We start from the raw sequence: 14,819 nt of genomic DNA, 5'->3' as shown, positions 1-14,819 counted from the left end.
GAGACTTGAAGGTTGGTAAAGATGGTCAGAGCACAGAGTGAATACCTGGGAATCTGGACTTAGAAACACCAGACTCAGGTCAGTTCTGTGTGGGACATCTACCCTGGTGGCCACAGATCTTTTCTTCAGAGATGTGCCTTTTGACTGCCTCTGTAGGGTCCAGTTATGTTCATTATTTCTAGTAGTTAGGCTATAATTGATCCATTTTAGATGGCACAGACTTAAAATTTGTGATCGGAAGGCAGCTTCTGTGGCTTGTGTAAACTGCAATGCCCCTTGAAAGGCTATTCTTTTCTCTCCTATCCTATTCTCTCCTCATATCACCCTTCCTTTCATTTTTTTCTCTTCCTCCTTTCCATCTCCACCCCTTACTTCTCCCTCCCTTCCCATTTCTATATCCATAAAGTGTCTATCTGTCCATGTACCCATCCACCCATTCATCCATCCATCCATCCTTGTTTGTCTCTGTTTGTCTGTGTATTTATATATCTGTAATGCATCTATCAATTCATCTAATTTCTGTGCCACTTTAGGTAAGTGGACCACACCTTGCTCTATTTTACCTCTGCACATTTGCAGAGAATTTCTACTCTTCCATTTAACTGTGAGCCAACTCTTACTTGGCTGCAACAGGGCTTCCCCCAGAACTCCTTTCTCTAGGTTTCTGTTCTTGGTCTGTGTAGGCCACCTTCCTTTTGCTCTTGGAGTCTGTTTCTGTGTCATTCACAGTGATTCTTAGAAACTAATGTGACTTTATCTATATTAGTACATTTTTTCCCTAAATAGTGAATCTCATAAAGTTAGAAGCTATTTTGTGGCATAGGTTAACATCTTGAATACAGCAGGCCTCCATAAATATCTATTGAATGATTACAAGGATACTGAATGTTGCTATGGATGGTTAGTACACCCATTACATATTACCTTCTCTCAATGTTTCTGCATCTGCTTCAAGAAGGGTGAAAGTTCTGCCCAAGTTCTCTCATCCTCTTGAAGGAGAACTGAAGAAAGCATCCCTATCCTAGCCATGATACTCCTTATCTTCCATGGGGGGAGGGCAGACTTAGGGTTGACTAATTAATTCTCTTCTCACAGGCACATCTGAGAGTGAAACTCTAGATGTAGATGAAAGGAGAGGGTAATATAAGAACAATTTCCTTTCTGTGCCTAAGTAAATATTTTCCCATGTGGCCTTGTTGGGGCTTTTCATTGTGTATTGCTCCTTTAGTTCTTGATAAGTTAATTCTTATGTGTTTCTCTTAGTTTGTCATATTATATTGAAATCCATAGTGGAGGTTTAAAACTACATTTGCTTTCCTAGTTTTCCCTGAGTTATAGAGTCTACATCTGTAGCTGCAAGTTTTCCTGTGCCCTGCCTGGTCTGCAGCCGCTCAGACCCAAGTAAATACATGGAGGCTTATATTAATTAAAACTGCTCAGCCATTAGCTCAGGCTAACTACTGACCAGCTCTTACATTTAAACTCAGCCCATTTATGTTAATCTATATGTTGCCACATGTTCTGTGGCTTTACCTATGTGCCATTATATGCTGCTCCCTGAATGTCAGGCTGGTGTCTCCTGACTCAGCTTTCCTTTCCCCAGAATTCTCCTTGTCTATCAAGGACTATTGGGGTCCAGTCCCTCAATGGTCCCCTCCCAGGGCCCGGGAAGAATCTACAACAAGCTGATAATTAATCTTTGATGACAGGAAATGAATCTATGTACACGAAACTCCCTAGTCCATACACTTTATTATTCTGTGTCAGTTCTCTCTCTGCATAGCTTCTATTCTGCTCTCATGCCTAGCTCCTTTCTTGCCTGATTTCTTTCTACATGTATCTGCTGTCCTCTCTAAGTTCTATTTTAATTCTCTCATATTAGTTCTGCCCCATCTAGGTTCTCATCCATCTAGTTCCTTCCCATCTCAGCTCCTCTCCTATCTCCTTCTTTCTCATCTTGTTCTTCCTCATCTTGTTCTTCTCCATCTGGCTCTTCCTCATCTTCATCTCATTCTTCTAGTACTCTCTTCTAGCCCTCAATATAGTTCTTCCCCATCTAGTTTGTTCCTCTCCAGTTCTTACCCATCTAGTTCTTCCATTCTCATTTATCTTCTCTGTCTCATCCTCAAGTTTTATCCCTCAAATTCCTCCTCTGAATCTCCTTATACCCCTCAGTTCTTTACCTCCCCTAGTTCTCTAGGGTATCCAGTTATATACTCAAGCAATAGCAATCCTCCACCTCCAGCCAGATCACCAGGTTTGAATTATTACAGGGTCATACAGGTAAGGATTTTCCTCAGGCAGTGACCATCAGGCTTTCTTTTACAACCTGAAAATGGAGTGGTTAAGGGAGGAGACCAATTGAGAGCTAATGATTGGTTAGTATATCAAGAAGGGGATCTATGTGCTCAGTTAGGTAAGAAGTTAGGAGTCTATAATGTTAGTGATAGAAAAGGAGGGTCTCAGATTGCACAAGAAATAAAGCTATCTGCCTGACCTAGGAGACAGGTGTTGTTTCGTTTGGCCTTGGATGCTTGATAGGTATTTTACATAAATACACTGTAAAGAGTTTGTGGAAGCACGCATAGCATTACAAGAAAATCACTGTAGGAACCAGCTAATATATATACAAAAGCTAAAATATCACCAAGAGACTTCTTAAGCCATGGCTTGACCTTTGGAGAAGTCCTTGACTTTTCCAAGCAGTAGCTTTTGTGATAGTAGCTGAATTCCATTATGTTTTCCTGTGGCTTGCAGGTCTTGTCTGCTTATCCTGCCTATACTTCCTGCCTGGCTACTGACCAATCAGCGTTTTATTTATCAACCAATCAGAGCAACACATATTCACAGCATACGAAACATCCCACAGTATACATCTGACCAGAATTATTAATGTCCTGCTAGCTCACCAAAAAATGATTCAGAAGTAGCAATATATGAAATATATGGAAGACAGTGATAAATTTTCCAGGACATTACACTGATCTCTGTAGTATGGTATTGATTGGCTAATACAAAATGGTATTGACGTCACAGGCAAGAAACCCTCACGTAGAATTCAGCTTTCTGGAACTTCTGTCTCATGACAGAATTTGATTTGAATTTCTAGACATAGGTAAGAGTACTGTAAGAGTGCTCCAAGATAAAGAGGAACTAGACATCCTGTAGCAGTTCTTATTAATAAGATCAATAAAGTTCTTATTAATAAGATCAAACCTGAGGCCAGTTATTGGGGTGAATTCTGGAAGATCAGAGAAGCAGAACAAGCCACAGCCACCTCACCTCACCAGTTCCTCGTCTGGTCCTGTTTCCTCAGACTGGAAGCCTCTGAATTCTCATCCAGAATGAATCTCAGCTGAACTGCTGCTAGAAGCCTGAAAGCTTAACCAGCCAAATGCTTGACCAGGCCAAATGCTTCTAGTTTCTGGTCCTCATGCCTTATATATCTTTCTGCCTTCTACCATCACTCCCTGGGATTAAAGGTTCACTTCTTGGGATTAAAGGTGTGAGTCACCATGCTTGGCTGTATCCTTGAACAGATGGATTTCTGCCTCTGGAATGCTAGGATTAAAGGCGTGTGCTACCACTGCCTATCTTCTATGTTTAACATTGTAGTTGTTCTGTCTATGACCCCAGATAAGTTTATTAGGGTGCACAATATTTTGGGGAACATAATACCACCACAACATCCTTAGTTTTTATAATAGCAAATATCTACAAGAATGTCTGTGAGCTAGGTAATGCCATGCTAAGGTCTTACCATGCAATATGCTATTTATCCTCTAATCAAAACTATGAGGCAGGTATTATTATACTCAATTATACAGAAGAAAACTGAGGCTTAAAATAGTAAATTTTGCATAATAACTCAATACCCTGTGTAAGACGAATTGCTAAATGGTCTTATTAATAAAAAACCTGGAGCCAGATATTGGGGTAAAAACTGGGAGATCAGAAAAGCAGAAAGAAGCCAGCCATGTTCTTACCACTTGGAAATCCTCAGCCAAAGAGACCTACTTCCTGTATACCCAAGCCTATATGCCTTTTTGTTCTGCATCTCACTTCCTCTCTCTGCCCAGCTACATCACTTCCTGTCTGCCTGTACAGACTTCCAGACCTCTATGGTTAGTTCTGGGATTAAAGGTATGTGTCACCACACCTGGCTCTGTTCTCCAGTTCTCTTGAAATCACAGAGATCTGGATGGATCTCTGCCTCCAGAATGCTAGGATTAAAGATGTGTGCTACCATTGCCTGACTTCTATATTTAATATAGTGGCTGGCTTTTTCCTCTGATGCTCAAATAAGCTTTATTAGAGTACACAATATATTGGTGACACAATATATCACCACAACCCTGACGCCAAAATCCAAGTCAAACTGATATTTATATGCACACTAGTATAGGTAGAGTTTTCCTGCCTGGCCCACAGTCAGGACAAATCTCTATCACCTGCCAGTCCCACAGCCCCTCAGACCCGACCAAGTAAACACAGAGACTTATATTGGTTTCAAACTGTATGGCCGTGGCAGGCTTCTTGCTAACTGTTCTTACAGCTTAAATTAATCCATTTCCATAAATCTATACCTTGCCACATGGCTCATGGCTTACCGGAATCTTCACATGCTGTTTCTCATCGTGGCGGCTGGCAGTGTCTCTCTGACTCAGCCTTCCACTTCCCAGCTTTATTCTCCTCCTTGTCCCGCCTACACTTCCTGCCTAGCCAATGGCCAATCAGTGTTTTATTTATTGACTAATTAGCAACACATTTGCCATACAGAACATCCCACAGCACTTTCTCCCCCCCCATTTTTTTTTTTCAAAAAGGAAGGTTTTAACCTTAACAAAGTAAAATTACATATAATTTGGGAATTTGGGCGTAGCTTCTCTTACTACTTCCTGCTGGAGGGGGGCGCTGTATCTTATGGGGAAACAAAGAAAATTTTAGGATTATGGAATAGTCCATGAGGCTGTATCGTCTGAGCCAGTTGCCTTGAAAACATTCTGGATGTTGGATCATCTGGGCCATGGTGTCATCAGAGACCTTTCAGGGGGTCTTGGCTGGTCAAACCTGATGTATCTTAATCTGGAACAAATCCATAGCCTCTGGCTTTCTGTGGGAACAAAAGCAGAGTCTCCTTTCCAAAGCAACATATCCTTATATTCAAATTTTGAAGTCAAGGTACCTTTAAAATATACATTTTGGCATAACTCAACAGCTTTTACAATCAAATGTTTTTCTGCAGTTAAAAGTCCCAAAGACAACACAATGCAGATTCTCTGTGTAATATCCATTTTTACGTGGCTTATTTTTTATACTACCTTTACTGTCTCTTTAAAGACTTTATTTTTTAAAACTATATATTTGTTTCTATAACTCTATATATCATCTTTTTTGTTTCTTTCAAGCCTACGTATCTTTTATACACATTGTAAACTATTACATCTGAATCTGTCTTATTGTGAATCTATTGCCTTAAACTGCAGCAGCTGTGGCTGCTGGCTCCACCCACCTCAGCTTCCCAACATGGCGGTGTTACCTTTTCCACCAGCTCTGGGAGCTATCATGGGTCTATGCTTTTAGCCAAGCAGCGTGTAGTCCAGAAACCTCTTTTTTTTTGTTTTGTACTAGCAACGTCTAAATCCACCATGCAGCTTAATGTGCCACTTGCAGAGGCCTCATTCCCGCCATACTACAGGTCGAGCACACACTCTAGGAACCCACCAGTAGCTCAAACAGGCAGCTGCCACTCATTTGAGAGAGACAATTAGGAACTATTTTTAGCTCCGTTTTAGAATCTTTTTTCTCAGGTTTTAGGTGGAAACTCTTGCCACCACGTTGGACGCCATTTGTAGATGTATTCAACCTTCTTATTAAATAATAAACACAGAACCAATGCAAAGAAGAAAGCCAAGAGGTCAGAGCTAAGAGCTAAAACCTTACCCTTCCTCCTGCGGTGGTCCTACCTCTCCGAACCAGAGCTACCCCTGTGTTAAAGTCTTTATATAGAGTTCCTGTCCTGCCTTCTCATTGGTTGTAAACCCAACCACATGACCACCTCCTCACAGCCTGTCTGTATAGGCCTCCAGGTTTTCCATGATTGGTATTAAGATTAAAGGCATGTGTATCCAATAATGGCTGTATCCCTGAACACACAGAGACTTACCCAGCTCTGCCTACCAAGTGCTGGAATTACAAGCGTACGCTACCACTGCCCTGCTTTCCTATGGCTTGCTAATAGCTCTGACCCCCGGGCAACTTTATTTATTAACATACAAATAATATTTTAATACAAATAAAATATCACCATACACTAGACTTGAAATGTTCAATATAATAACCCTGGCCACATTAAAATTAAGTAAAATTTAAAACCCACAATAGCCACATTCTGCACTTGTGTGATATCTTATCATTTTAGAAGATAAAGACCAAGAGCATGACATTAGGGAAATTCTATTGGACAGACTGGTCTAGACATTTTCTATCCAAAATAGCCCTGTCAGTTAATATCAGTAGTAATTCAAATTACCAAGTTCCCTTCCTAAACTCCCACTGCCTCAAGATGATAGTCAGGTCAATATGACTTTTAAGTTATTACTCTTCTGACCCCCAGAGTTTGATCTTTATCATGAAGGAAAGACTGAGTTGACCAATCAACAGTCATGATTTGATTATATATTGAGAAAACATAACTTCTTTATAGGATATTTTTGAGTAATCTAAGATAATGGAAATAAATATAAGTAGAAGAATTTTGGAGTAAATACAGACTATACTGAAGTCTATATTTCCACTATATTTTTATTTTTAGACTTAGTTGCATTATGTTCAGAGTTATATAGTTTCACAAGAAGAGCAACTTATATCTGCTTTTCAGAAATATCCCTCATAGGCTCATGTGCTGTGTGTAGTTCCAAGATGGTGGTACTATATGAGACTATAGAATCTTTAGGAGGTGAGGTCTGGCTAGCAGAAGAAGGTCACTAGGGATGGTCCTTTGAAAGTTATAGCCTGCACCCTGGTTCTGTCCACTGCTTCCTGGACTGCTGTAATGTAAACAGTCTCTGCTGTACATGCCCATATATTCCAATAGGACAGATGAACTATTCTTCTCTAAATGAACCAAAAAAAATGAGCCAAAGTAAACTTTTCCTCCCTTCAGTTGTTTTAATTGAGTAGTATTGTCACAGTGACACAAAAGTAACTAATACAAGCCAAGTTTTGTTTTATGTATATGTGTGCATACATTTAAACTAAATGCCAGACCATCTAAGAGTTGCTATCTTAATGCTAAATTTTCACTCATTACAGAATTAACATTGCCTGACTAGGGCTGCAATGAACTACTCGGATTCTCAATTCTTCAGAAACAGTACTTTACTAGGCAGAGTTTAAAGGGAGCTCACAAGAGCAACAAACACTAGAGATAAGAGGAGAACACTTTGGCCAACATAAGCAAAATCAATGTTTGTCTGTAAAACATCCCTAGTATACCCTTTTCTACACAAGAGACTTGTTTTCTCTTTTAAATTTGAAGTCTCTAGGCTCAGCATGGGTCCCAGACGTCATCTGACTTTTATTTGTTTTTCACTTGGAAAGGACAGGAACCTCAGAACCAGAAATTAAACTGCAAACTGAGAGCCTCAAATTCAGGTGTTTTGTATCATCACTGAGTCGAGATTCATATGCTTTATAAAGCAGCTTTGAGGAAGATGGAGTGATGTTTAGTGGTGAAAATCAAGAATCTGAATCTAGACTCCCTGATCCACATGGCACCTATTTGCAGGTCAAGTATGATTTTCTTCATACCCCAACCTTCACACTCTGTGTCACAGGCTCAGCCTCCAGCCATCATACCCAGTATGACAGGCTTCAACCCCAGTTTTCACTCCCAGTGTCTCTCAAACTTAGCTATTCTGAGAAGCATCTGGGGAGTTTGTAGGAGTTAAAACCACAAGCCACATTATGGGTTGATTGAAGCAAAATTGATTGGAGTAGAATTGATTAGAGTGGGACTCAGGGTCACTATTTGTAAAACTCCCCCATGTCACTTCAAAGTACAGCTAAGATTAAGCCAGGACCAGAATATGGCCTCCATGAATTGTAGGTCCAGCTCCTGAATTTATCCAGGCATGATTGTAAGGGGTACCAGAAACCCTCCCACCTACTCCACTCAATGACTTATCACTGACTGCCCACTGAGACTGGGAAACACTATCATAGCATAGTTGATGCTTGGGTCCTCTGAAGCCTTCTCTGGGGCTTGTAGTAAACTCTGCTCTTCACCCACACAGGGAGGCACCTAGACTGAATGGTACTCAATGGCTTTTCCATTTTCTCTCTCATTTTCAAGGTATATAGTTTTGTAAGAGTGTTGCATCCAAATGGATGATAACAGTAATGGAGAAAAGAGAGGATAAGTATCAAAGAAAACCACCTGCATCTCAACTATATTTGATCACTTCAAACACATGGGATATGCAGATTAAAATGAAATGCAGGAGGAGTTTGTAGCATTTCACATATGTGAAAAAATGCCTAGTTAGAAATAATTTCCTGACTTTATTCTAGGTCTGGGCTCCAGCATTCTGCAGATCCACCTGAAACATTTATTTTATTCAGTGTCAACTTATGTCCTAAACTGATGCTCTTCCTGTTCTTCAGAAGCAGTGAGAAAGAGCTGTGTGTCATCTGCCCTGAGCTGATCTGGATATGCCTCTGTCCACAGTGGAATGAAAGACACAAACAGTAAACGACCAAGTGAAACCATGCTCCTTGTTTGTATGCTGTGGTCAATGCTGATTGCCAAGCATCCTTGCTAATTTGCTAGTTGGCCACTGGTGGGCAGTATGGAAGCAGTATAACCCAGGTTATTTGCAGTTTGGATAGCCTTCCCATTGACTCAATCAGGGAAAAGATTCATATCCTCCACATATGCTTTAAAAACTATTTTTGAGGTGGTGGCACACTTCTTTAATCCCAGCACACAGGAGGCAGAGGCAGTGAGTGAGTTACAAGACAGGGCTACCCAAAGAACCCCTGTCTCACAAAACAAACAAATGAAAAAACTATTTTTATGATAACAAAAATAAGCTCCTGAAACATGACAGAATTATAATAACCCAGAACTTATAATTCAATGAAGTAGTAACAATATGGAGCCAAATGAAATGTTAAAATATTTATAAAATTGTGAAAAATATATATACATAGTTATATGACACCTCAAGCAACTTTTCTTCATGAATTCATCCAACATATGGAAAGGTAAGGACTGTATACATCAGCCATAAAAAACTGACACTTTTTGTGTTGGTTGGTATTTTACTGGAATTACCTAGAAAACACATTTCTGGCTGTATCTATGAGGGTGTTTCTAGAAAGGATTAACTGAGAAGGGAAAACCAACCTTAATGTGGACAACACCATTCCATAGGTTGGGGACTTCAACTGAATGAAAAAGGTAAAGGAAGCTTAAATCAGCATTCAGTTCTCTGCTTCCTGATGCAGATATAATGTGACCAACAACCTCACATTCCTCACAAACTATGATAGGCTGCATTCTTTCAAACTACCAACACAAGTAAACCCTTCCTTCTTTAAGATGCCTTCCTCAGATATTTTGTCACAGCAACAAGCAAAGTTACTACCATACTTTCTCATATCCACACAATAGCTGGCTTTATCATAGCAGATAGGGATCACTTCCCCCTGATTCTTTTCTCTCCTCTAACCCTAGCTGCTTCCCACTCTTCTTTGATACATTCCACCTTTGGATCTAAGGTATGAGAAGCAATCCTTTGAATCTGGTAAGAAGTTACTGTACTAGCCAGAGCCCTGTCTTGCTTACTACTCATCTTGTGTACTTTCCATTAAGAGCATGACCAGCTCCAACATCTTCACACATCCTGCTTTGGAAACTGACGCTGTAGCAGACTGAAAACCAGTATGTTCCAAACACTCCCTGGAGCATCTATCCTCTCTCTGAACAAGAAATATGAGGACAGAAATCCCAGTGTTACATAGTTGCCGTTACTAAAATTACTAACACACTTTGGGAAAGAATTTTAAATAAAATAAAAGCAATGCTGATCCTCTCTACCATGTGCCTCCCACTCAGATACCAGACCACAAAGTTGCATGTCTTTATTTTCAAGCAGATTCATGACTTCTGACATCAATTTGTAAGTATATTAAAACTCTTTTGGTTGAGGGTAAGCACAATTTGAAATTTACAATCTTTCAAGGCAACTCTGCTTAGGAACTACATGCTTAGAAGTAACACCTTTAACAACAAATTGTTACAACAATTTGTCTCAGGAAGAAAGTTAACTGTTAAAAATATTTTAAAGGAAATATAATCACCATCACCATACATTTAAGCTAAGGACTATATTTAAATAAGTACTATTTGGGGATGTTCTCCAAAACAACTACTTATAAAATACTCTCATAGTTTTGTGTACTACTCACTGAATGTACACTTGATTGAAAGAACAATAAAGAAATTATTTTTTACAAAGCACTTTTTATAAGACATATCTTCAAAGAATTTACAACTTTCTATATGCTTAAGAATATAGAAATACAGAGCTGAGTGTGTTCATATACACCTGTAATCCCAGTGCTTGAGATGTAGGAAGGAGGATCACGCACGAGTTTGAGTCTAGTCTCAGCTACATATTGGGGGACAAAATGTGGATTCCAGGAAAGAAAAAAGCAAATGCTCACCTCCTTGCTGACAGCCACAAGGCTCTGGTTTCACATTCAGAGCTCAAGAAAAACAAGTAGCACCTTTTGTTAACCAGACACTTTAATCCTCTGAGTGATTCTCACCCTTTTGTTTCTTCCCTTAGTCTTAACCGCTCCAAAATTCAAAACAATATCATAAATAGCAACTGCAAAAACAACAAAAAATCCTAAATCTCTCTGCAGTGGCTAAAAATAGCATTGTTTGTGTGAAGAAGTCATCTGTAAAGAGTTACTAAAGCCTTCAAACTTAGCCTGGAACACAGAGGGTGGTAATTACACTTTCATGACTTCTGAAGCTCACAGCAACTTGTTTCTAAAAGGATGCATTATCTCTCTGATTTGATGATTGCTAGGTAAATAGAGAAAATTGATGTTCTTCCCTCACATCTTAGGGCCTCTGCTCAAGGTTGTAAAGCTCTGGGTTCAAACTGTATAAGCAACCCTCAGCTAGAATCCACAAGGAGTCGATATTATTCCTAGATTTCAGGTTCATGATTCATATGCCAGGTGTTTTACAGCTCCCTGGTTACCCCTTAAGATTCAAAGCTGGTATGGCAAGATTTGTGTCTGAGAGAAGGAACAAAATGCTAGCCTGAGGCAACAGGTTGTAAAATGAGACTACCCTCCTAAGCCAGACTCTTTCCTGTACTCTTCTTTTGTATTTGTTGTTTCTTCAACAATTATTCCAATGTGTTTGAGCCTAGGTCTTCTTGTTCACCTCCACCTCGAATTTACCCCAAGTTCTGCTGACTCTACACTCTACATGCAGAAGTGGTACTTCCCCCCTGTCTAGCCCGGGTAACTTGATTGCACTCTGACCTTATTGTTGCTGATCTACTTTCCCTAAATGCTCACCATTGTCAGTACACTTAGCCATGAAATAGGCTTTGTACAAACCTATCCAGGTGCTCCCACCCTGCATATAACTTGAAGGAGCAATGCTGACATGGTGCATTCTGATCCAGCCTTGACATTTCTCTCCATGGCCTTTCCAGCTAGCCACAAGTATACCTCTGCTTTGCTTGTGCAGTCGTGCCACCCAAAGAATGGTTTCCCTCTCATTTGCTAATATATGATCCAGTTCAAATCCCTTCTTATAAAGGGATTTGTTTCCAGCCCTCCCAGGTCACAGAGAATTCACCTGATCATACAAGTCTATAGAACTAATTCATGTAGCTTAGTTATCTATCTCCTAACTAATCACATTCTCATCTCTTCTTCTCAGGGCAAGACAAAGACCTATTTTAAGTACATATATAGCCTGAATTTTGCCTTGTAAGGGAAAAAACTGTACAAGGTATTCTTCTTGATTGATGTTGTTATTTCTGTTCAGATAGTCAAGCTCAAAAAACTCCCAATTCTTGGGATTTTTTTGTAGTGAATTTTTGTGGCTAAAGAAGAGTTTGCCAATAACTGGAGGTAAGTGGGAATGAGACCAGGGATTGTTATCTTATCAATACATTCTCATTTGGCTTTCTAAAGTCAATCAGCTTTAAAAGACCCAATCTATCTAAAATAAATATCCAAAACATGCATGTATCTTAGGCCCTCGATGATAGTAACTTCTTTTTTAAAAAAACATTCTGACTTCCAAGTTACATAGAAAAACCAAGTGATACACAAAACAGCCCATGTCATAAACCAGTAGAAACTTCCTGCTCCCCTGTGGACCGGGTATAGACTGAGTTTATACGATCAAGATTGTCTTGCTGGAAGATTGGACAGTGCTTGCAAAAGCGTTTGACAATGTGTTTTTGGAAGAACACTGAGAGATAATTCCGGAATTTCTCCCCAACAAAGGCATAAATGACAGGGTTGATGCAGCAGTGTGTCATTCCAAGAGTCTCTGTCACCTGCATGGCCTGGTCTAGTCTATTAGAACCACTGCAATTATTCAGTCCAAAAAACTCTTGGAAGGTGATCAGGAGAAGGACAATGTTGTAGGGAGTCCAGAAGATAAAGTAGACAATCATGATGGCAAAGATGAGCCTCACAGCCTTGTGCCTCTTCTTCTCATTCCTACAGCGAAACAGGGTGTGGAGGATTCCTGAGTAGCAGATGACCATGACAAGCAGGGGAAAAACAAGGCTCAAGATGACCATCTTTAACGTTTGGAAACTCTTCCAGAAATGATATTGGGTGTGTGGAAAATGAGGACTACATGTATAACGAAAACCTTCTTTTTGAGATCTGATAAAGATTATTTCTGGGAGAGAGGCAAACACTGCCACCACCCAAGTGACTCCACTTGTCATCACCCCAAAGGTGACTGTCCTGGCTTTTAGAGCAAACACAGCATGGACAATAGCCAAGTACCTATCAATCGTCAGGAGGATAATGAAGAAGATTCCACCAAAATAGCCAATGTGATAGAGCCCTGTGAATAATTTACACATTATATCTCCAAAGACCCACTCATTTGCAGCATAGTGAGCCCAGACTGGGAGAGTAAGCAGGAAGAGCAGGTCAGAGATGGCCAGGTTGAACAAGTAGATGTCAGTCATGCTCTTCAGCTTTTTGCAACTTATCAGGATGAGAATGACCAACATGTTACCCACAAAACCAAAGATGAATACCAGAGAGTAGAGTGGGGGCAGAAGCTGGGCTGCAATTTGTTTCACATTGGTTTTTTGGCAGGGTGCTGACATACCATAATCAATATCATAGAGATAGGTTGGACTTGACACTTGCAAATCCATCCTATAAGAACCTATGAATAAAAAAAAAAGACAATGCTTAATAAAATTAAAAGCTGTTACTGGCCTACCACAATTACAAATGGTTTTATAATTTAGTAGGTCTATGAGGGATAGATTTCTACATTTAATTTTCCCCTCATTGTATGACCTGAAATTCACCAAAGATGCATTTTCATCAAATAAAATCTTGCTTTTCATATCAATGTGAGGTGAATTAATCTGTGAAACTGAGCCAGGCACTATGTAATTCACAGGCTAAGTACTTTAATGAAGATGCTGTTTATAGGCATTTACCCACAAATAATAGGTGCCACACAAGTGCCAGCAAGAATGAACACTGAGTTCCAATCACTGTTCTAAGCTTCTTACCTACTCATTCATTAAATGCTTGAAGTAACTGTTTGAGACAGGTAATATTGCTCACATTTTTTTCTAGATAAAAAGGCCCCAAGTACAGAGAGAATGAATAAGTTAACACAAAACCACACCACTCAGGAATAACTGTTTTTGAATTCGGGCACCATGAACCCTTAACTGACGTGTTGTCTGTCACTTCTTGGTAACTAATAAGCTTTTCTAAGTAACATGTTGCCTCTCTGTAGTTAAGATGACATGGGCTGATGTCCAAGTACTCTAACAGTGTCATAGAATCTACCATCAATTATTAAAGTAGGCTATCTTCATCTTTTCTCTCAAGTTATTTCTGCTCCCTAAGTTGCCACCATCAAGAGCTCTCATACAAGCAGAAGAAATGGTCAAGTAGAAAATGTTCCATCCTTCTCCATGGGTGAATATCTTACAGGCTAAATAGTTCTGTGTTCAGTCTCTACAACCAACTGGCTTGTCCTATCTAAGTTCCACTGCTTTCCTTGTGAATTTTCTCTACTTGATCCTTATACCTCTAAAGCTCTTCATATCTCCCACTTAGATAGTTAAGAGAAGCACCCAGAAAATCTCACCTTCAAGTGCTGACCCAGAACAAGAATCCTCTACTAAGTGTGCTCTAGAAACTTTGATATTTGTAATTTAATATGAACTTAGACAATTTTTAGGTTTCCCTCTTTTCTAGGAAACAGATGGGACAGGGAGAGAAAGAGAGCACAAGAGACTTAGAGCTTCTGACACATGTGTTCCAGGTGACCCACGGAGAGATTTCACCTCTTCTCAGCTGGAGATAATGATTATCAAACCAGTTTTCGGCCAATATCATTGTTTTAGAAGCTTTTTTAAGAGGCAAAAACTCTGCTTGTTTTAAAAACACAAACTGTCTCTTTTAAATATTTCATTTGCAATTATGTTTTATATACTGGATGACATCACATGCTGAAACATATCCTAAATTCTTGCCCTTTCTGTATCTTAAAG

General features: G+C 39.7%; 2 protein-coding genes across 8 annotated transcripts in view; one reads left to right on the top strand and one right to left on the bottom strand.

The window, feature by feature from the left end:
- The window catches only part of LOC128102292 (C-C chemokine receptor type 5), a 47,807-nt gene extending 32,994 nt beyond the window's left edge, over positions 1 to 14,813 (bottom strand). The window contains exon 1 of the mRNA XM_052725912.1: positions 4,452 to 14,813. Coding sequence (XP_052581872.1) covers positions 12,390 to 13,652 — 1,263 coding nt within the window. The 5' untranslated portion in view covers positions 13,653 to 14,813 and the 3' untranslated portion in view covers positions 4,452 to 12,389. The remainder of the gene's footprint in view (positions 1 to 4,451) is intronic.
- The window catches only part of LOC128102265 (zinc finger protein 431-like), a 118,748-nt gene that overhangs the window by 64,188 nt on the left and 39,741 nt on the right, over positions 1 to 14,819 (top strand). Inside the window, exon 1 of one of the 7 annotated variants that reach the window (XR_008215373.1) lies at positions 12,907 to 13,020. The exons of the other annotated variants lie outside the window; for them this stretch is intronic. The gene's annotated coding sequence lies outside the window, so the exon portion shown is untranslated. Of the gene's footprint in view, positions 1 to 12,906; positions 13,021 to 14,819 lie in introns of those variants that run through there. 7 annotated transcript variants of the gene reach the window in all.

Source organism: Peromyscus californicus, unplaced genomic scaffold (assembly GCF_007827085.1).
Source record: "Peromyscus californicus insignis strain IS unplaced genomic scaffold, ASM782708v3 Scaffold_11__1_contigs__length_118956290, whole genome shotgun sequence".
Lineage (NCBI taxonomy): Eukaryota > Metazoa > Chordata > Mammalia > Rodentia > Cricetidae > Peromyscus > Peromyscus californicus.
Note: the sequence above shows the minus strand (reverse complement) of the source record. Positions and strands in the feature narration are given on the sequence as shown.